Raw genomic sequence first — 22904 nt, forward strand, 5'->3', positions numbered from 1 at the left:
GCTTCTCAGCAAGGTGGATGAACAAAAAAAGAAGGGGGCAGTGTCTTTGCTGGAATTTAAAACTGGACACTTAAAACAGATGGGGGACTCATGGGCTTGGATATAGTAAAATAAGGAAGAAATCTCAAGTGATATAGCCATTGCTGCAGCCAGGCTGGAAGCATCAGCCAGAATGATTTCTCTGTGAGCAATATGGAGGGATAAAGGAACATGCACTTTGAGGAGGACAAGGCATGTCTGGGTATGGAGCGTTTAGAGATCAAGGACGTTGCCCAACAAACCTGAAAGGTGTGCTGCACAATAACCTTGTGCAGAAAAGAAGCCACCATCTCTCTAGGCAGCATGCTGAAGACAAAGAAAGGAACCAATTTTCAGCTGCAGCATGGGGACCAGCAGCTGAGGGAGCTGATTCCTAGCAAACCCATGTTTGGCCCAAATACAGGTCTAGTAAACACACATTGTGCAACACAGAGTGTGCTTAAGTGATGAGGTGAAAATCAAATGTGGAGAGAGGGCTACACAGGGACAACTGGTCATGGAAACCCTCCTAGCTCTTCTCCTCCCCATCCAAACTGGCTGTTTGCAGGACTGGGTGGGGGGAGAGGCATCTGGCCCAGAACTTGGAAGGGTGGGGGTGGGAGAGATTGAGTTTGGAGATTGAACCCAAAGCCAGGACATGGGGGGTCTGCAGGTGATGTAGGGGGACTAAGAATTGGCTCCTCTATCACATGAGTAGAACCTAGGGGAAATCCCTGGAGTATAGTCTTCCAGCCTGGAAGAGATTCTGAAAAAAACAAAACAAAACAAAACAAAAAACCCGGCAGAAATCATCAAAATAAAGGAATCAAGAAACCAAATTAAAAATTTGATTGAAAGCACCCCCAACAGACTAGATCACTTGGAAGACAGAGTTTTAGACAATGAATGCAAAATATATAATACAGAAAAGAAAGTTGATTGTGGAGAAAAGATGTTAAAAGAGGGCTGGGGTTGTGGTTCAGTGGTAGAGTGCTTGCCTAGCACTTGTGACACACTGGGTTTGATCTTCAACACCCCATTAAAAAAAACCCATAAAATAAAGGTATTATGTTCATCTTTAAAAATAAAAGATTTGGGCTGGGGATGTGGCTCAAGCGGTAGCGTGCTCGCCTGGTGTGCGTGCGGCCCGATTTCAATCCTCAGCACCACATACAAACAAAGATGTTGTGTCCGCTGAGAACTAAAAAATAAATATTAAGAAAAAATTCTCTCTCTCTCTCTCTCTCTCCCCCTCTCTCACTTTCTCTTTAAAAAAAAAAAAGATGTTAAAAAACTATGAACAAAACTTCTGAGAAATATGGGACAACTTGAAGAAACCAAATTTAAGATTTATTGGAATAGATGAGGACTTGGAGATACAAATGAGAGGCATGAGCAATCTTTTCAATTATTATGATATCTGAAAATTTCCCAAACCTAATGAATGAAATGGAAAATCACATGCATGAGGTTTAGAGGTCCCCAAATATACAACATTATAATAGACCCACATTAAGACACAGTTATAATGGAAATGCCTAATATACAGCATAAGGATAGAATTTTAAAGGGTGCCAGAGAAAAACAACAGAGGGAAAACCAACAGAGGGAAACCAACCCCGATCTCGGCTACCTTTCAACTCAGACCCTCAAAGCTAGGAGGTCTTGGAATAATACATACCAAGCTCTGAAAGAAAATAGATGCTAGCGAAGAATAGTATGCTCAGAAAAATTAAGTTTCAGAATTAATGATGAAATAAAAACCTTCCATGATAGACAAAAGTTAAAGAATTCACAACTAGAAAGCCTGTACTACAAAATATACTCAATAAGATATTTCATGAAGAAAAAATGGAAAGTAAAAGTGAAAACCAACAAAGGGAGGAACTATATTGTTTTAAATTAAAAATAGAAGTAAAATGATAGGGGATAAAAGTTGTATTTCAATAATAACATTGAATGTAAATGGCCTAAACTTATCAATCAAAAGACATAGACTGCCATATTTGATTATAAAACAAGATGCAACAATATGCTGTCTCCAAGAGACTCACTTTATAGGCAAAGACATCCACAGACTGAAGGTAAAAGGATAGGAAAAACCATATCATTCACATGAATCTCATAAAGAAGCAGAGGTTTCTATCCTCATGTCAGATAAAGTGGACTTCAAGCCAAAATCAGAAAGGACCAAGAAGGACATTTTAAAAGGCTTAAGGAAATTAAATATATATCAACAAGATGTAACACACAATGAGGGGGAGGGAAGAACAGAAGTTCATTGGATTAGACAAAGGGGAATGAAGGGAAGTGAGGGAGGATGGGAATAAGGAAGACAGTAGAATGAATCAGACAAACTTTCCTATGTTCATATGTGAATATTTGACTAGTATAACTCCACATCATTTATAACCACAAAAATGGGAAGTTATACTCCATGTATATATGATATGTGAAAATTCAGTCTACTGTCATGTGTAACTAAAAATAACAAACAAAAAGTAAAAAATAAATTTAAAAAAATGTGAACATCTGTGTCAGTACCACTCAGGTTAGAAATAAAGTGTTGGCAATACCCAGGAGTTCCACATGTTCATCTTCCCAGTTACCACTTCCTTCTTCCCCCACTGATTAAACCAATGTGCTGATTTTTTTTTGTCATAATTTTTTTTTAGTTGTAGGTGGATACAATATCTATATTTATTTATTTATTTTTATGTGGTGCTGAGGTTTGAACCCAGTGCCTCACACATGCTAGGCAAATGCTCTATCCCTGAACTACAACCCCAGCCCCACTATGTTGATTTTTATGGTAATCACTTTCTTGCTTTTGTATAATACTTTTATCACTTAGTACACAAAATGCTACAGGTTTTTTCTAGTTTTGAACTTTAAATAATAGAATCATAGTTATACATTGTTTCATCAATATATTTGTGAGATAAATCTATATCATTTCATATAGGTATGGTTTATTTCATTGCTGTACATCTTTATTTATTTCCCTGTTCTAATAGTTGATGGGCATTTGTTGCTGAGTTTGAAATTACATTTTAATTGTTCAGTGTTTGAGGTTATTTCAAAGAATGCTCGGGCTGGGGATGTGGCTCAAGCGGTAGCGCTCTCGCCTGGCATGCATGCGGCCCAGGTTCGATTCTCAGCACCACATACAAATAAAGATGTTGTGTCTGCCGAAAACTAAAAAATAAATATTAAAAAAAAAGAATGCTACTGCTGTGTGCAGTTTTGTCCATATCTTTGGTGAGAATGTGTATACATTTCCTGGGGGCGGGTTTGTCTAGGATTAAAATTGCTAGATCATAAATGTGCATGTATTCACCTTTAATAAACACTTCCCAACATTTTTCTAAAATGTTTTTTCCAATTTATTCTTTCATCAACAGTGTGTAAAGTTTTTAGGCATTTACATCCTTGTCAATAGTTGTTATTATCAGTCTAATTTTAACCATCTTGATGGGGTTGTGGTTCCTCATTGCAGGTTTATTTTGCATTTCTTGGTACTAATTAGATTCAGCACTTTATCATATGTTTATTGGCCCTGGATGTACTTCTGGGAAGTGCTTCTTTAGGTCTAGAAACTTGTCTACTTCAAGTTTTTGAAGACGTTATTCTATTTAGTCCCCCCTTCCCCAGATGATCTTCTTAAAACATTTTTCTTTTATTTTCCACCTGTACTTTATTGTTGTGGATGATGTGAAGCAAAGGTTATTTTATATTTTCCTGGGATCCAGTTGAACGAACACCATTTAAATTAACACTCATAAGTCATTTGTATATATATATATACCAATAATGAATCCGCTGAAAGAGAAATTAGGAAAACTATTCCATTTCATTCACAATAGCCTCAAAGCCAAAACCAAAACCAATAAAATACTAAAACAAAATTTGGGAATCACTCCCCTTGAAAATACTTTCTTTTCTTTTACTGTTCTGCAGAGCGGCCTTTACCATAAATTAAGTATCCAGGCTTGTGAGACTGTGTTGGGTCTTTTTATTCTGTTCCACTCATGTATTCATCTGACTATAGCATGATTATATTTTGATAAATAAAATTTATGATAATTTTTGATATCAGAGGTAACAAGTTTTTTCAAATTTAGCATTTTAACCATTTCTTAAATGTTAAAATAAAAAGTTCTGTGGCAATAAAAATATTCAAAATGTTCTACATCCACCACTGATATCCCTCTTAGTAACTCTTTAATTTTCCCCAACTGAAATTCTATCCTATTTTTTTATACCTTTATTTTATTTATTTATTTTTATGTGGTGCTGAGGATCAAACCCAGTGCCTTGCATGTGCTAGGTAAGTGCTGTACCACTCAGCCCCAGCCCCAGCATCCTCTATCCTATTTTTTAAAAAATATTTTTTAGAACTTTATTTTATTACTTTATTTTATGTAGTGCTGAGGATCGAACCCAGTGCCTCACACATGCTAGGCAAGTGCTCTACCGCTGAGTTACAACCCAGCCCTGAAATTCTTTTTTATTAAATACCAACTCCCTGTGTTTACCTTCCCTCAGCCATTGGTAACTGCCATTTTACTTTTTGTCTGTATAAATTTGAAAATGGAAGCACATAGTATTTGTCCTTTTGTGACTGGCTTATTTCATATAGCAAAATGTCTTCAAGGTTTATCTAGGTTGTGGTGTCAAAATTTCCTTCCTGTTTTAAGGCTGAAGAATATTCCATTGTAGATATGTATGTATACCACATTTAAAAAAATTATATATTTAATGTGTATAATTTGATGGCTTGAAATACATATATATTGTGAAATTGTGTTATATATGTATACCACATTTTGTTTACCTGTTTATCCATAGGTGGGCCCTTTGGGTTTGCTTCTATCTTTTGGCTGTTGTGAATAATCCTACCACATTTTTCAGGAGAATCTTGTCTATGTTTGGTTCTTGGCATTCTATTTATGTATTAGAACTCTCTTTTCAGGTTCTAGATCATTCTGAGAGAACTGACATCTTTTCAAGATGAGTCTTTTAATCCGCCAACATGATATCTCTATTTGTTTTCTTTTTTTAAATGACATGACAGTAGAATTTTGACATATCCTACATACATGGAGTATAACTTCCCATTTTTGTGATTGTACATGTTGTGAAGTTACACTGGTGGTGTATTATTTATTTTCTTTATTTTTCTTTTACACAGTAATAGCTTTCTGTATAAAGATCTTGCACATCTTTTGTGACATTTATTTTTATATATTTGATCACTTTATGTTATTTTATTTTTCTGAGGTGCTGGTAATCAAGCCCAGGGCCTTGCATGCTAGGCCACCTCTCTACCATGCATTACATCCCCAGCCCATTTGATGTTATTTTAGATGGCATCTTTGTGAAAGTTTATTTTCTAATTGATTTTTAATGTTATATAGAAATGCAGTTGATTTTCTGCATGTTCTTTGTCAAGCAACTTTGCTAACTCACATATTATTTCTTATTGTGCATATGAAGATTTAAAAAATTTTCTACTTGCATATACTTTCTGCAAATAATATGGTTTTATTTCTTCCTTTTCAGTGTTTGTACCTTTCCCCATACTCCTCTGTCCTGGTTAGGTCCTCTAGTACAATGTTGAATGAAAGTGGTGAGAGTAGGTATCCTTGTTTCATTATCTCCAGGAGAAAAACCTAATATTTTGTTATTAAGTCTGATGTTGCTATAGGTTTCTTTTCTTTTCTTTTTTGTAGATAGTCTATCAGATGAAGGATACTCTTTTTTATTCTAGTTTACAATAGAGTTTTTTTTTAATATCACGAGTGGATATTTAATTCTATCAAGCATTTATTCAAATTGGGATAATCCTACTCATTTTTTTCTCCTTTATTCTGTGAAAAGAGTGAATTAAATTTGCATTTTAGAAAAGAAGAAAGGTTAAAAATTAATGGGCTAAATGTCTATCTAAAAAAGTGAAAGGATTTTTCCCATCCTAGTTAACTGTTAAAAATAGTATTTGAGCCATCATTCTTACTTAAATTATATTGTAATTGAAACCACACTTTTGTTATAGGAACACCTACTGACATTTAAAAATTCTTGCTACTCTAAAGTAAAATTGAAACTTACCATTTGTAAATGGAGATAGGGCATAGAATCTTGGAATAACTTGATGCCACATGAACTGGCAAACACGTTTTCTTGAATATTTTAATTTTGTAATTTTTAAAACGTTCTGGATGAGTCATTTATTTTGGTAATGGAATTTTGGAATCTAGTGCTAGGAATTAAATACATCATTTTCTAGTAGGGTCTAGGAATAGTTTTTAGACTTTGGAGATATAAGGTTATATTAAGAATATTGTATGTCATAGGTTGATAGTCCCATGTCCCTGGAAAACAGTGTAAAAAATTCTGCTTTCTTTTAACCAGTTTTAATTCTTGCCTTTCCTTGGAGAAGAGTCTAAGACTTGATTTTGTGGGATTTGATAGAGTCAACTAATTGGGTTATAATTTCCTTCCAACGTTGTCTATGTAAGATTCCTTGAATCAGAAGTTCACGTGCTTTGCATTTTGTAGGTTATTTAGGTAGATGTCAGGATAACCTATGTCAAGTCTTTTAGCTTTATATATATATATATATATATATATATATATATATATATATATATATATGATTTTTTTATTATAGGTGGACACAATATCTTTATTTTTTTTATGTGGTGCTGAGGATCGAACCTGGTGCCTCACACATGCTAGGTGAGCACTCCACCTCTGAGCCTCAACCCCAGCCTGGTCTTTTAGCTTTTTCACTGTCTGGAAACCATGATGATTTTGAAACTGATTTGGTCAGAGTCAAATTACTGATATTAGATTTAAACCAAAAAACAAAATTAATTCTATAAAATGAAAATGTGAATATCAGCTAATGATTATTCACCTCAGTTTGTGACTTAAAAGTTTCCAAGGCAGTTATTGGTCTTCTAACCTGTTTTATTTCATAGGCACCTGTTATTTTAGGTTGCCAAAGCTGAAAACTTCCTTCTGAGCTGATGTTAAATATTGGTCAAGCACAAACGTCACTATCAAGAAAACAGGAAGCTGAGTTAGGAGAGCATGCCAAATGGTAAATTAATAGCTAGGGCAAAGGAAACTGACGCAGACTCAGGGAAGGAACCCTGGATTTGTTCTTTTTAGGTGGCTTAAAGAATAGAAATGGTCTAAATCACTATTTTTCCAGAGAGTGTCAAATAATAGGTTTAGCCTTAAGCCAGAAAGAATGTATTTTCTTGTATTTTGCATTGTCCTAAGAATACTAATTTGGGCTGGGGTTGTGGCTTAGCGGTAGAACGCTGGCCTCACACGTGTGGGACCCTGGGTTCGATCCTCAGCACCACATAAAAATAAATAAGTGAAATAAAGGTATTGTGTCCAACTACAACTAAAAAATAAATATTAAAAATAGAATACTAATTTGTTAAAAGTTGTAGAATACTTTCATGTTGCTTTTTAAATCCACATTAATTATTTTTAAAAAAATACTTATTTTTTAATTTTAGGTAGACACAATATCTTTATTTTAGTTTTGAATGGTGCTGAGAATTGAACTCAGTGCCTCATGTATGCAAGTCGAGCATGCTACCACTTGAGCCACATCCCCAGCCCCACAATAATTCTTGATTGTCACTAAAATCCTACTTAGTGAAATTGCCAACTTTCCCCTTTTATAAGAAAAGCTTAATAATTTGAATCATGGTTCAGTAACTAGAAACATAAAATTTCTTTCTTTTTTTTTTGTGGTATTGGGGATTGAACTCAGGGGTGCTCTACCACTGATCTACACCCCCAACCCCTTTAAAAAATTTGATCATTTAAGTTGCCAAGGCTAGCCTCAAACTTGCAATCCTCTGTCTTGGCTTCCTAAGTCTCTGGGATTAATAATAGCTATGAACACATAATAAGTATAAGAGGAATCAAATCTAACTTTACTTTTCACCATTTTTAAAGAGTTTATTTAAAGTTTATTTTAATGGGAAGTTATACTCCATGTATGTATAATATGTCAAAATACATTCTACTGTCATGTGTATCTAAAAAAGAAAAAGTAAAAAAAAAAAGCAAATTAACAAATAACTTTTCCTGTGTTAGATGAATAGCACTGTGCTATATGCTGTGTTGGTCGTTTTATTTTATTTTTTAAATTATAGAACAATTATTGGCATCAAGAATTTTATAATCTGGTTGAGAAAACAAAGCACAATTAGGAATTAGATAAATAATACTAGGAATTTTATGATTAAATGTAAAATAAAAACCTGTAGAGATGAGAGTGTTCAAAATTTATTATGCTTATTTATTTTATCAATGGTCACCTGCAATTTCTATAATAAAGTTCTAGAGTAAACTACCTCCTTTGATATCAAGAATTCCCACTTGGGTTGGGGTCTAGGCTTAGTGGTAGAATGCTTGCCTAGCATGTGTGAGACACTGGGTTCAATCCTCAGTGCCACATAAAAATAAATAAAATAAAGTATTATGTCCAATTGTGTCCAACTTAAAAAAAATTCTTATGTGATAATTCCTATGTGCATAATCTATAGAATGAGTTTAACTCCCTTGGTTCTCCCACATATTTAAGTTTAAAGTAGTGCATTACTAGTATATTGAGTTAAGTGAAAATTTGCAAAATATGTTTAAAATCGTTTTTATACTCTGATACCAAAATATGTTGTCACTGCTGTATTCTCAGATCTAAGCACAGTGCATGGTGTATAGTAAGCACCCAGGAAATGGAGTTACCTCCATTTCCTGAAATTACCATTTAATTGTCACCAATTTAAAAAATTATTTTAAAATAATTTTTGTTGTTGAAAGTTTATTGAATTTTGGAATATTGCCATTTTTCTTTTTCTTTTTTCTTTCACTATTGGGGATTGAACGTAGGGCCTTGCACATGCTAGGCAAGTGCCCCAGCCCTGAAATATAGGCTTTTAAAAGTTTGGATCTAACTGTATGTGAGGATAAGTTGCCATTATACAAATATAATTTTGACAATGCCAGTATCTTTTTCATACATTGTAAGGAAATGGATTTCTAGATGTATGAATTTCCCTTCCTATTAATTATCTGTTACCAATTTCTGATTACAACTGCCTGGGAGACTTTTAGCCCAGCCCAGCCATTCCCAAAATTCTGACCAAAGGAACCCTGAGAGATTAAAAATGTTAGAAATGTGAAGTTTTGTGGGCTGGGGTGTGGCTCACTGGGACAGTACTTTCCTAGCATATATAAGATACTGGGTTTGACCCCAGCACTGCAAAAAGAAAAGAAAAGAAAAGAAAAAAAAAAATAGAAAAAAAGAAATGTAAAGGTTTTCATATACTTTACTTGAAGACTCTTATCAATAAATCAACCTGTATTCTTTCCTTCTGAAAAGGAATGAGGTATTTTAGGAGAAAAAGATAAATATGGCCAACATAACATAACCTTGTTTCCTTCAGTCAAATATAAAAAGGATGTATTTAAATTAAATATTCTTAAATTAAAAATTTAAATTGTTAAATATTTTTAAATCTCCCTAGTCAAATATGAAAGAGTGTATTTAAATTAAAATATTTAACAATTATAAAATATTTCATATTCATTATAAAGCTAAGAACAATGTGAAAAAAAATAACAAAAAACTAAGAACAATGCGGAAAGCTAGTCAGAAGAAAGTTGTAAAGGCACTCAAATCTTGGCATGTTTTGGTGATTCTTCTATAATCTACTTATGTGTGTAGACATAGATACACACACATACACACACACACACACACACACACACACTTCTTCTTTCTGTAAGTTGAATTACACAGTTCCTGTGTAGTTTTTTGATCTTTTCTAACCTATGCTGGTTTTTTTTTTTTTTTTAATTGTTGTTGTTATTGTTCCTGGTACTGGGGATTGAACTAGAACTTGTGCTTGCTAAAGCCTATACTCTACCACTGAGACATACCCCCTACCCCCCATGCTTTTCCTTTTTTTTTTTTTTTTTTTTTTTAAGAGAGAGGAGAGAGAGAGACAGAGAGAATTTTTAATATTTATTTTTTAGTTTTTGGCGGACACAACATCATTGTTTGTATGTGGTGCTGAGGATCGAACCCGGGCCGCACGCATGCCAGGCGAGCGCGCTACCGCTTGAGCCACATCCCAGCCCCCATGCTTTTCCTTGATTACCAAAAAAATGAGTGTTCACCTCGACAGTGATTTGGTTTTTCACAGTAAATTAAATAATAGGATCCAAACCAGTTTTTGACAAGAGTAATTTAAGAGGAAAGATTTTACTTGATCTTAAAAGAACCTTTGTGTATGTGACATTGGCTTGTTTTTCATAATCTCTGTTCATCCCAGTAACATGGAAGATAGAGTGTAAGCAACATTTTCAATAATGTCTCAACATTTATTGGAGGAAGAGCTGAGTATTGCTCAGGAGAAAGAGACCTGCTGATGGCAGCTTCCTTTGTTATCCCTTGGCTCTAAATCTCTAAATTCCTTTCAGCAAATCAGAAGCTCTGCAGCCTACTGGAGATTATACCTTTTCACTTGAGTGTGCTCTTGTCGTGTTCCCCCCCATCCCCCCATGTCCCCCACCACACTCTTTCCAGGGAGCGATCTTTCCAATATCATATAGCATTTTTTTTAGGCGAGTTTTGGTAAATTTTTTTCTCATACCTTTTCTTAGTGTTTAATTGACTTTTGTAGGTTGGCCCACCCGTCTACCTGACTCTGTTACCATAGAAGATTTGGTTACCATCTTGCACTTCTCACTCTTGGCTTGGCTTCCCTTTCCCCTAAACTTGCTCCTCTCTTGCTTCCTAGGTAGCGAATGCGAATGCGTTTGTCTTCATTCCCGTTGCTGCCAGCCTGGTCCCGGTATTCCTCATATTTCTTGCTTTCTACAGTCCCCTCTCTGGTCTTCTTTCCATTTTTTTTCTTAGTCTTTTTTAAAACTTTTTTTTTTTTTTTTTTTGTAGTTGTAGATGGACAGCATGACTTTGTTTATTTAAATTTTTTTTTTTTAGTTGTAATTGGACACGATTCCTTTATTTTGTTTATTTATTTATTTATTTTTACATGGTGCTGAGGATTGAATCCAGGGTCTTGCATGTGCCAGGCGAGCACTCCACTGCTGAGCCACAACCCCAGCCTTACCGTCTTTTCCTTTTTTTTGGTACTGTAGTCAGTAATCTCTTAAAAACGTTTAGACAAATGTTACTCTTTTGTTAAAAACCATCATATGTGCTTGGCATAAAAACTGAATTAAGGTCTGGGGATGTGGCTCAAGCAGTAGCACGCTTGCCTGGCATGCATGGGGTACTGGGTTCAATCCTCAGCATCACATAAAAATAAAATAAAGGTGTCCACGGACAAAAAAACTAAAAAATAAATATTAAAAAATTCTCTATCTCTTAAAAAAAAACACTGAATTAATTGTCACTGCTTGCAAGACCCTGCATTATTGACATATCCCTTGCTTACCTTTTGTCTTCATCTTTTGCTGTTTTCTCCCTCATTCACTGTGCTCCAGCCTCATTGCCCAGATATGTAAAAATTTCTTCCTAGACATATCAGACTTGATTGTGCTTTCACACCTTGCACCTCTGTTTCCTCTGCCTGGGATGCTCTTCCCAGAACTTTTCATGGTTGGCCCCGTAGTGTTATTCAGGTTTGGAATTTCTCCTCCTCTAGAGGTCTTAGTTGATTTTCCATTTTAAAGGATCTCTCTCTCTCTCTTTTTTTTTTTTTTTTGATAGCACCCTGTTTTATTTTCTTCATAACATTGAGCAATCTTAAACTGTCTTTGTCTCTTGTTTTATCATTTCTTCTTCCCTTAATAAAGTTGAAGTACCTGCTGTACTTCATAGACTGTAGTCCTGTCGATCGTGGCCACCCATATTCCTGACACCTAGAACTATGCTCAGTCTGTCTTATTTAATTAGCAAACAAACATACAAATAAACAAAAAAACAAAACCCAACAAGGGTGAATGAATCACTCAGATGGAGAAATGTCCGTTTCAACCCTGTTCTTTCTAGAACCACCTGTTGCTGTGGTAAGGGAGGAAGGTGAAATAGCAGGGCATAGAAACACTTTCCCAGTTCTGGTGAAGCATAAAATAAATAATATAAAGTATGGCCCAGCAGGGAATATTTAGCAATTTCACATGGAAGAAGGTGTGAAATTTGGTCCTTGAATTCAAACAAACTAGAATCAGATTAATCTTGAGGATTTTCTGTACTACTGCTGACTTCAGTCTTTAAGCCATATAGACAGAAGAGTTTATCTTCAAGCTCCAAAACACAGTTGTCAGCAGTGTTTTCCATCACTTTAAAGCATTGTAGGTTGGATGCTTGTAGAGTCATTACTATCATTTGATTACCTTGTATATTATATAATGCTGGAATCTTTGTGTTTTCCATAAATCCTTTAAAATAACTTTTGTGTTGTGGGCAAGAAAACATTTTACTATAAGTTGTGCATTCCTAATCTGGAAATGCCAAATATAAAATCTTTCAAAATTTAAGACTTTTTGAGTGTCTTCATGATGCCCCAATGGAGAATTCCCTCTTCTGCCCCGTCCTGTGACAGGTTGCAGTCAAAATGTAGGTGCACTAAAATTACCACATAAATTTCACCTTAAACCTATGATGTAGAAGGCATATATGAAACATAAATGCATTTTGTGTTTAGATTAGGGTTATATCCCTAAGGTATTCCATTTTGTACGTGCAGATATTCTAAAATATGAAGAAACCTGAAATCTAAAGCTCTTAGAGAGTCCCTAACATTTTGAATAAGTAATACCCAACCTATAGAAGGGAAATGTTTTGGTATCTTTTTATAAAATATTCCCTGAAGAATATTTTATACTGACAGTAAATGAAGAATGTGTTTTAAAAATCTGTGAAAAATTAACATATGTTACTATTCAGTTACTAAACTTTGTTAGTTTTTAATCTAAAAACATTTTTTTGGTCCTTGAATATAAAGAGGAATAATCTAGTGATTTATGTTAACTATATCTGAGGTAAGTTTCTTTCTCATGCTTTTTGTTTTATGTTCAAATGAAAGAAAATTTACTTTTTTTGGGTAAAAGTAAATCTGATAGGAGACCGAGATAGTTTCTTTAAAGCCAACATTTCTTGAATTTATCTTCATATGATCTTTACCCTTCAAAGTGACCATCTATAGAAGTTGTACATTTATTCCATCTGTGTTTCCATTCCTTAAACAACTTTTTGTAGGTTCATTTTCAGAGTTGCTTCAGAGTCAGTTTTGGAATTAGGAGGGAAAATTAGTTCCTTTGCTTTATTCAATAAATTGAAAGCCTCACTTATTTTTGAAATGAAGGGCAACCTCTATTGGGGTCCCCTCCTGCCCCTGCAGGAGTTCTGTTTCTATTCTTCACACTTGAATAATTTCTACTCCTTTCACTCTTAAAAAAAAAAAGAAAGATCTAACTTCCTCAGTTGGCTTTGTGATAGCATTTTATTAGCTTATGAGGCCAGTACTGTTGTTATGCAGCTGAGGTTTTAACTTATAAGATCATAAGAAGTTTTGTAAAGTAGATGTGTGTGAAGAACAAAGAACATTGCAGAACTTTGTGAAGTAATAGATTAAAAAAAAAAATAACCAAAACATTGCGTCCTTGATGATTAACTCAACCACCTCCCTTTTTAAATTTACATTTTACCCGAAACCAAGTATAATGCATTGTGCTTTCCTGCAGATGAAAGTTGCAGTGTGCCAAATCTAGATGAAGCATCGTACCTTTGTGGAAAGAAAGAAAACCATCTGGTCCCAGAAAAAAGGCCAAAAGTGGACTCTTTTCTGTTCTGAGAGAGCGAAAGCTAGGAGTCTAGTTTAAAATATAACCATAAAATTACTCTTATTTTATAATTCTTGGTAACAAAGACTAGAGACCTGTTTTGGATCATATATATAGTTTTAAAAGTCAAGATATACTTCTTTGAGGGAAGTAGTTGAAACTGTTGATGTTATTAGAAGGCATGTAAGTTTTATTGTTAGATAAATGAATTACTTGTTTTAGGTGAAGACTTATTGTTTTAACCTCTGTGATTAAAGATTTATTTTGTTCTGTAAACCAGTATTTTTAACTTTTTGTCTATAAAGTTCTCTTTTTATTTACTTTACTAAATATTATAAATAGGTGAGCTTTTAAAAAGTTCATTTAAAAAAATCTTTTTTCCTCTCTCTTTTTTTTTTAAAGCTGTACATCATTGACTCCTGGACCCAACTGTGACAGATTCAAACTGCACATTCCATATGCTGGAGAAACATTAAAATGTAAGAAAAGTATGACTGTTTTGATCAAAGTAGAGATTATGTTGTTAATTATTGGACTTTGCGCTTTAGTTTTTATTTCTAGCCATTAAGTGTTCTCTTTTGCTTCTGATCAACTGACATATACAACTTTTCTTATCTGTCATTCAATCCTAGCTCTGTTAAAAGGAAGGCAGTTGGCAGGGAATAAGTTGTAGGCAAATGGGCATGTACAAATATTCTTTTTAAAAAATATTTTTAGTTGTAGATGGACACTATATTTTATTTATTTATATGTGGTGCTGAGGATCAAACCCAGTGTCTCATATGTGCCAGGCCAGCACTCTGCCACTGAGCTATAGCCCTAGCCTCAGATATCCTTAATGTTTAGGCATGCACAATAATTCTTACGTGTGTGTGTGTGTGTGTGTGTGTGTGTATGTGTGTTATGTGTTATGTATGTTTTTTCCATAAATAGCTCTTCTGTAATACCCCAATAAAGAGATCCACTGCTTTAAAATACCTATTTAGAGAGTTTTTACGTAGGAATGGCTGCTATTCACCAGTATTTCAACCTTCTGGAGCCACAGATGCCAGGAACCATTGTTACTGATATATTTCCAGTTACCTCCTGACTGTGAGAGTTCTTCCTCAAAGATCTTGGCATGGCTTAGGCATGTTAACATGTTATCTCTTTTATAGTAAGGGTAAGAAATGCAAATGACCTGTGATGGCCAGAGTTGTAACATGAATGAGGGAAGCAGACTGTGTTGACAAATTGGGGCACCTTGTCTCTGAGGGGGCTACCTCTCTCGACCCAGAAGGTAAAGATCACAACTTTCGTATGAATTCAGTTTTAGATGTTGGTTACTTTTTCAAAATTAAAAATCTAGTGGGGCTAACATTATGCAGGCTAAACTGAATGTGATGGGACCATAGGTTTCTTACCTTGGCTAGATAGTGTACAAGATGTACCACTGGATTTAGGTTACCCCTTAGAGCATCTCACCTGGGTAGCATCAGCCTTCTCTGCCACTATTACCAGTGCTAAAGTGCTATCCTAGTGTAGAACTGACAAGAGCTTTGGTTGGTTAGTATCAGTAATCTCATCAGGAATTTTTTGTCTTGAACCTACAGTTGTGGTGAACAGGGCATTAAAATCTCTCTGTTCTTAAGGAGGAATATAGTGCGTAGACATTAAAGATGGGCCAGGTGGGTAAACTGCTTTTTGGATTCTGGATATGTGTTTTACCACTATATTCCATGAGGGGCCACATCTTAGCATTCTCTAGAATCACTTTGTATTAATTTACCAGATGTAGCATTGAATGAAAAATTTAGGACATGCTGATTTGTTAACTTTGCATTATTTGACCATTCTTTAAAAAATATTAAAATATAAAAGAATTTCACCTGTTTGAGGTAGTAGGACAATATTAGATTGCTACTTGTTGTGAAAATATATTAAGACTAAATTTAAAAGAAATTATCAAAGTAGATTACTCATATAGTTAAAAATGGAAATAGTGGCTCGGTGGTAGAGTACTTGCCTAGCATGTATGAGGCACTAGGGTCTATCCTGAGCACCACATAAAAATAAAGAAATAAAGGTCTTGCATCCATCTACAACTAAGAAAAATATTTAAAAAAATGGAAATAGCACTGAAATTATTTTGTGTAGGAGAGCTATAGTCTTCTGTCCTGTGTCTCCCTCTCTCAGTCCTGTTTTCTGAGAGAACAACTTATAATTAAAACAAGAAAATTGTTTTAGTTTAGTTCTTCTGGGGTGGTCTCCATTTCTTTAAGTAATATGCTTTAGCCTCTGTTTCTTGATTTACATATTTGAGACATTATTACATTTTCACTTCCTCCTCTGGTAAATGAAGCATCAATTTATTTTCATCCTAACCTTTATGTCATTCTTCCCCTTTAATGTAATTATATCACTGTTGACGTTCTGGTGTTGGTTATCCTGTAACTTAATAATTTTTTACTTTTTCTTGCTGTGCTGGGATTGATCCCAAGGCCTCTCACATACTTGGCAAGTGCTGTACCACTGAGCTACTTTCTTAGTCCCCCAATTTTTATTTTATTTTTCCAAAGATCACCTTAAACCATATATTTTATAGTTAAATGAACAGACCCTAAGAGTTCTTAGTAAGTGCAAGGCACAGAGTTAGCGTTGTTATTACTTAATGATAATTGCTGTGCAATAATGACAAACACTTATTTGGTTTCCTACGAACCATAGATAGTGTCTTTTGGTTCTTATTCCTCTTTCTTTGCCTTCCTACCTTTGTCTTCTATTATTTTCCTTTTGCATTTAAAAAAATTTGCTTTAGTTGTAAATGGACACAGTACCTTTATTTTATTTTTATGTGGTGCTGAGTATCAAACCAAGTGCCTCATATGTGCTAGGCAGGTGCTCTACCATTGAACTATAACCCAGCCTTCCTTTTGCATTTTCATGATTGATAATTTATTATTTATTCTGAATCTATAATTTTCTTCAGCACTTCATTTGTAAATTGCTTGAGTGATTATTCTGTAGGCCTGCCCCTGCATAATAACCAACATGAGATTTGTCTTTATTATTCACTTCTATTTTACCTTCTTTTGTTGAATGTAGGTATCGTGGGTTCTGTGTTTTGTAGAATTATCTCTTAGTAAACAGGTCACCTACTTAACTTGCAGAAACCCAGTCTCAAATAACTTGCTCAGATTCCATACTTCTCTCTCCCTTTTCTGTAGCCCTGATGATCATGTTTTATTTCCATGTTCACAATTTAGATATCATATGTTCAAAGAGCTCTTTCTTGCTCTCTTTTCCTTTTTTACAGCATCTTGTTCTAATTTAATATTTACGTTATATTTTAAAATATTTCAGAGACTAAAACTTAGAGATTTAAAAATTTTTTGTTACCTGAGTTATTTTAATTTTTCACAGGGAGTATATTTTTGTTTTAACATCTTTTTTCCCTTTCTTTTTCTGTAGGAATAATGAAAGATACCCATATTTATTTGAGATAGTCAATAAAATACTGATTAGGGGTTTTTATTAATTAGGTGAGCAGGGCTTAAGGAGAGTATAATGAATTATGGGCCAGCTAATAGTATGAGAGACCCTATGTGTCATATTTTGTAGTTCAACTGTTTTCCAAATAATTGGTTCTGTTTATTCAGTGAGTCTCTCGTATTTTTGCACTGAGGATACATAACTGGCTACCATTTTTGGGGTGCTATATAGAGTATTCTCTGAAAAGCTTTTAGTTAATATCCTTATTTATAGCCCAGTGCCTTACTCTTGCCTCCCCTTAAAAGTTGGTAGGGGTTTACCAGTACATCTGGCTTCCTTCTTATCAATAGCCTACACCTCACATATTGCAGGACAAGGCGTCCTTTGCCTTGCCTTGTCAATCACTATGTTTTCATCTGCATTCTGCCTTCCAGAAATTTGCTGAAATTTCTCATCTACTGATTGCTACTTTCTCCTCTTTCTCTTTACCCTCCTGTTATTTTGAATTTTTATCTACCTGTCTTTTCAAACAGGATGGGGGAACTCAGAAGAAAGAAGAAATAAATGTATGTGGTCAGTTCATGGTTTTGAGACACAAGTAGTGTGATTTCATTGGCATCTTTCTAGCTGTATGAGTTTCTGTTAGGAAGCATTTGCTAATATTCTGTATCTTCTCATTACTATAAGATTTTCACAGGAAATCTTTTATAACATTTATGATTAGTCCTATTGCTGGCATTCATTTTGTTGTAATTTTGTTCTATCATGATATCACTTTTTTAAAGACTTTTTTTTAGGCCATTGTGTGCTCTTTAATGAATGAATAGCCATTATATATTGTGGTTCTTACAATAAAGTGAGTCTAATGTAAGTCCTAGGCTTAAGCAGACCAAATAAAAGAAAAATGTAATTGATCATGGAAACTATGTTTCAAGTTTACTGAATTAGATGGATGACATTTTTTTCTCCTTCTGAAAAACTTGACTTAATTTAGGAATGCTTTCTGAAGAATGTTGGCCATATGTTTCAGTGTCAGGGAGTGCAGACCCAGAGGAAGATTTTATTTATCAGATTAGTGGAAGGTGGTGTTATGTATAAATTTGTTGGCGAAATTCATTTCTTTGTGAAGGTGTAGTATGTTAGGTGGCACTTTGCCTTTTGTTTGAAAAAAATTACCCTCTCAAATTTGCATCCTTTGGGGTACCCCTGTACTTAATATGGAGGCCATCTCAATAAGCTTATTCAAATTTCCAGACAGAATTTGTTTTTTAAAATTTGTTGAAAATATGATGGATTCATCAAAAATAAACAAATCAGCCACATAAACATTCATCAAAAATAAACAAATCAGCCAATGAAATATAAGTCATTGGTCTATGATTATAAACATTGTGAAATACACATTAACTTAGAAAATCAAAATATACCCTTTGAGCATGTAGTTAACACTCAAGTAAAGTTCACTTGAGTCATCTTTATTGGGCTTGTGTTTTTCTACCTGCCCACATAAATTTGTTCTTGTCAGTGCTTACAAAGCAAGATTGTTTTATGTTCCTTAATTTGTATGATATTTAGGTCATGGTCATTTAAGATTTCTTTATTTATAACTTATATGAAAATTATTTCAAAATTAGTTCTGGTTATAATCTTTCACAAACATTTCTAGGAGGGTTTGAGTCATGGTGTGTTGATAGTAGTTGTAATGTAGGACAATTAGATATTTTATTACCCTCAGTAATTAGTATAGTTTCTCTCTTTATAATTTGAAATTCATGGAAGTAGAAAATTTACTATATTAACCAGAATTTACTGTAAAGAAAAATAGAAAGTCATGAATCTTTAAAAACAGTAACATTGCTTCAAAATTATGTTAGCTTCACTCATTTTTTCTTAAGTCATTCTTTTATTTTACTTAGAAAAATTTTTACAAAGATGTAGACTTAGGTATGTTTCTACTCCATCAATTTTTATAACCTTAAATTGATTATATCCAAGATCAATAATGTCATAGTGGTTAATTATCACAAGACTTGTGATTGAATTGAACCTCTTATAACCAACATAATATTCATTCATCTTTAGATGAACAAATACAATTCTCAATAACAAACATTTTAACAAATGTGGTTTGCTAACACAAACATAGTTAAATGTAAGGTTATATAGTTTTACAGTCCTTGGACGATAACTATCAGAGCAAACAGAAAAGCTCTTTGACTTTTAAGAAACAGGACCTAGAATGAAACTTAATTTTATTTCTAAGCAAAATTAGTTCAAAATTAGTTCTGGTTATAATCTTTCACAAACTTAGTTCTTTACACTCTTAAACGATTTCTTATTTAAAGTTTCTCATTAAATTCCACTGAAAACTTGTGGCATGAAAGTTAAACTATAATTTTAACCAAGGTTCAATCAACATATTTGGAATTAATTGAATTTTATTTCATAACTTTAAGCTTAGTGAAGTTAGAGATGGAGGCTGTTTTGTTTATTTAATTGTATCTTCAATTCCTAGTGCAGTAGAGATATGCAGCTAAATATTTGTGGAAGGAATGGAGTGAACACATGCGTGAATTAATGAATCGTAGTGTGCAGGTTTTTGTTGATTGTAGTGTTAAAAGAACGCAGCATTCTGTCACTTGTATCAGACTTTTGCCAACAGAAATTCAGTCTTTAGAAGTTATTTATTATACAAAGAATTTGTAATTGGAACATTGCTCTTAACAATTCAGAAAACAGGAAGGACATACAGTACTTTGCAGATTTGGATTCTGAACCAATTTTGTCTTTATATATTTTGCTCTGCCCTCTGAAAGCAGATTAATGAAATAGCATATAATTAAAAATTTACATTTCAAAATATTTTGTATATTAGAAAACACTTCTTGTCCAAATCTGTTTCATCTGTGAATAAAGGAAACTTTGTGCAGTTAATGATGAGAATGAAAGGTGAAAGAGAGGGCATATTTCTACCCATGAATCCGTGAACTGATTCCTGCAGAATTACCCATATTCAAAATTAAATAATTGAAATTTTAAAAGCCAGAAGATTATAGTACATTAGGAATGATGGTATTGTTTCCTCAGCTCTTTTAGTTCGAAGAGAAAACTGCTGGCTAGAGAGAGAGTTGCCAATTTGTATAAGATACTCTTGGAAAATGTCAAAGGATAGAGCTCTTAACTGCAGAGTAGTCCTTCAATCTCACAGTCATAGAAGGTACAACTTACACTTACTTAAACAGGAGTAGAAATGTGGATCTTCAGTGATCAGGATTGATGTGAATAAAATACACGTTAAGGTCTAAGACAGCACCACTGAAGTGGAGAAAATTTACCAGCAACAGCAAAATTCACAGAGGCAGAGCCATAGGCTTCATATAAACATGTATTTGTAAAAATAGCCATCCTATCATGCTCTGTAGAATTTAATTCTAGAAGAAATTATTGAGCTTGTTTTTTGTGTGCATATCTTATTTAAATAGGGCAGGGAGTGAGGCTGTTTTGCTCATGTTTTTTTTCCATTCTCTAGCTCGGTGCCTGACATTTATAGAGGCTTAATAAGTGTTTGTGGAATGAACGAACCATGTTCTTTCTTTGGATCTGGCAATGATGAGGTTTGATGAGGAAGTGACAAAACTTAATTCTGCAAGTTCTTTGAATAACACTGTTTATGCAACTATGAAGAGAGATTATTGAAATATTATAAGTTATATTGAGCAAGTCTGTGGCCAGTAAATCAGTTTGCTAACATTGGTTTCAAATTTGAAATTATCTTTTGTTTAAAATTTCTGTATTTCATACTAACAATTTATTTTAATCAGGGACTGTTTGGTTATAAGAAACCCATTGGAACGAACCTAAATTAAAGAATTTGTTTATTTATCTTTATAAGTAATCAAGCAAATTTTATGGTGCCCAAAGGCAGAAAGAATAGCCAAGTTTCACAGGGATCAGAACCAAAGTCTGGAAGGCTAGTAGACACCATAGTGGCCAGTCAGCATCTGTGTCCTGTTGTGCAATATAGTCTATTGTCACTTTATTTTTTTCCCCCCAGATTTCTCTTTCTCTTCACATTGGGTAAAAATGACTTCCTAAGCTCCTACATAGTGACTTGATTGCAGGCCATCAGAGAGGAAGTCACTGAGTCTAAATTCCTAGGAGAGAGGTTCTGACTGGTGGCTTGGGCTAAAAAGTGTCCACTTGTGTCACAGTCATATGGCCAGGGGCTCTGGGTCATTTATTATCAGGCTGGTTGCTAGAGGTCAGCTTTAACATAAGATAAGCATGAATTGGGCAGGTACTTTGTTATAGGAAATCATTCTAAAGCACTTCTAAATGAAACTACTGACATTTCCCTTTGTCTTTAACAATAGAGCAATACTGTTGTTTATCATCTGAGAGGAATGATGAATATTTATCAAAACCATTTATGACAGAGTGAAAAAGTCATGCCAAAAAGTTCTCCCCAAAGGTTTCAAAGTTGAAATTCTTTCCCTTCATAGGACAAAGTATGAAAAAACAAATTCCAATTTGGATAATACATTTCTCTCAGAGGTTCAGCGTAAAAGTACTATTCACTTCCAAGTATTCAGTTCTGCATTACTAAATTTAAATATGCAGTTTTTGGAGAATGAAACCAATTTCAAAACTGCTATTGAAATGGAATGCACTATTTAATTAAACAGTAGCCAAACATAAATGCAAAGATTTTTATAGACAAGTTGCAAATAGCATTTTAGAATTCTCCTTTACTAAATCTACTCAAATTCTGCTTCATTTTTGATCCTTACCTCCTTGAAGGGTTTTCCTGCTACATGTGTGCATGTGTGTGCATGTGTTTGTGTGTGTTAGCACAATGCTTATTGGCATCTCAGGTCTATTACATGTTAATTTGTTCTAAGAAATTAGTGTAGTAAGCTTAGAATGTGCTTCTTTTTCTGTTCCTGGCCCTCTAAAAACTTGCTGATACAGCACAGAGTAGGGGCACTGAGGGATGTGGAGATGATGGCTGTCACACAGAAACTGGTAACCAACCTGATGGCACCTAAGGACCAGTGGTTCTTTGGGGAAGTTTGTGCATCAGCTGAAAAAGATACCAAGGCTCTATTGATTTCATCTCACGTATAAGAAATTTGTACTTTGCTTGGTTATTACACCTTACATTCTGAACTTTGACCAGTAGGTCCCAAAGCTGACTGGTGTGGCTATAGCTGCTGGCATTTTTGTTGGGATGACAACTTATTGTACTGTTTAAAAGAAACAATCTATTTGGGAAATGTTAACCTAGTAATCTTTCTGCTTCAACCTCTCCTTCTTCCCCTCCAGTATTTAGTGGGCTGAATTCCTTAGCTTGACATTCAAGGCCAGTCAAGTCTAACATTCTGGTTTCCCAGTCCACCCCAGTTGGAGCTCAGCTAACAATAATGCATGTCAAAAGCTGTGGCACAACGGATTTGCTCATTTGCTTTTCCTGCTTCTGCTTTTGTTCACACTGTTTTGGCTTTAGTTGGACAAATCAAGCAAATAATAAAATAGCTTGTTTTGTGACATATGTATGATGTTTC

The 22904-nt window shown here is 34.2% G+C and overlaps 1 protein-coding gene across 1 annotated transcript in view; it reads left to right on the forward strand.

The window, feature by feature from the left end:
- Positions 1-22904, forward strand: part of Babam2 (BRISC and BRCA1 A complex member 2) — a 392625-nt gene that overhangs the window by 26010 nt on the left and 343711 nt on the right. Inside the window, exon 3 of the mRNA XM_076832846.2 lies at positions 14272-14348. Within this exon, the coding sequence (XP_076688961.1) occupies positions 14272-14348 (77 nt within the window). The remainder of the gene's footprint in view (positions 1-14271; positions 14349-22904) is intronic.

Source organism: Callospermophilus lateralis, chromosome 14 (genome assembly GCF_048772815.1).
Source record: "Callospermophilus lateralis isolate mCalLat2 chromosome 14, mCalLat2.hap1, whole genome shotgun sequence".
NCBI lineage: Eukaryota > Metazoa > Chordata > Mammalia > Rodentia > Sciuridae > Callospermophilus > Callospermophilus lateralis.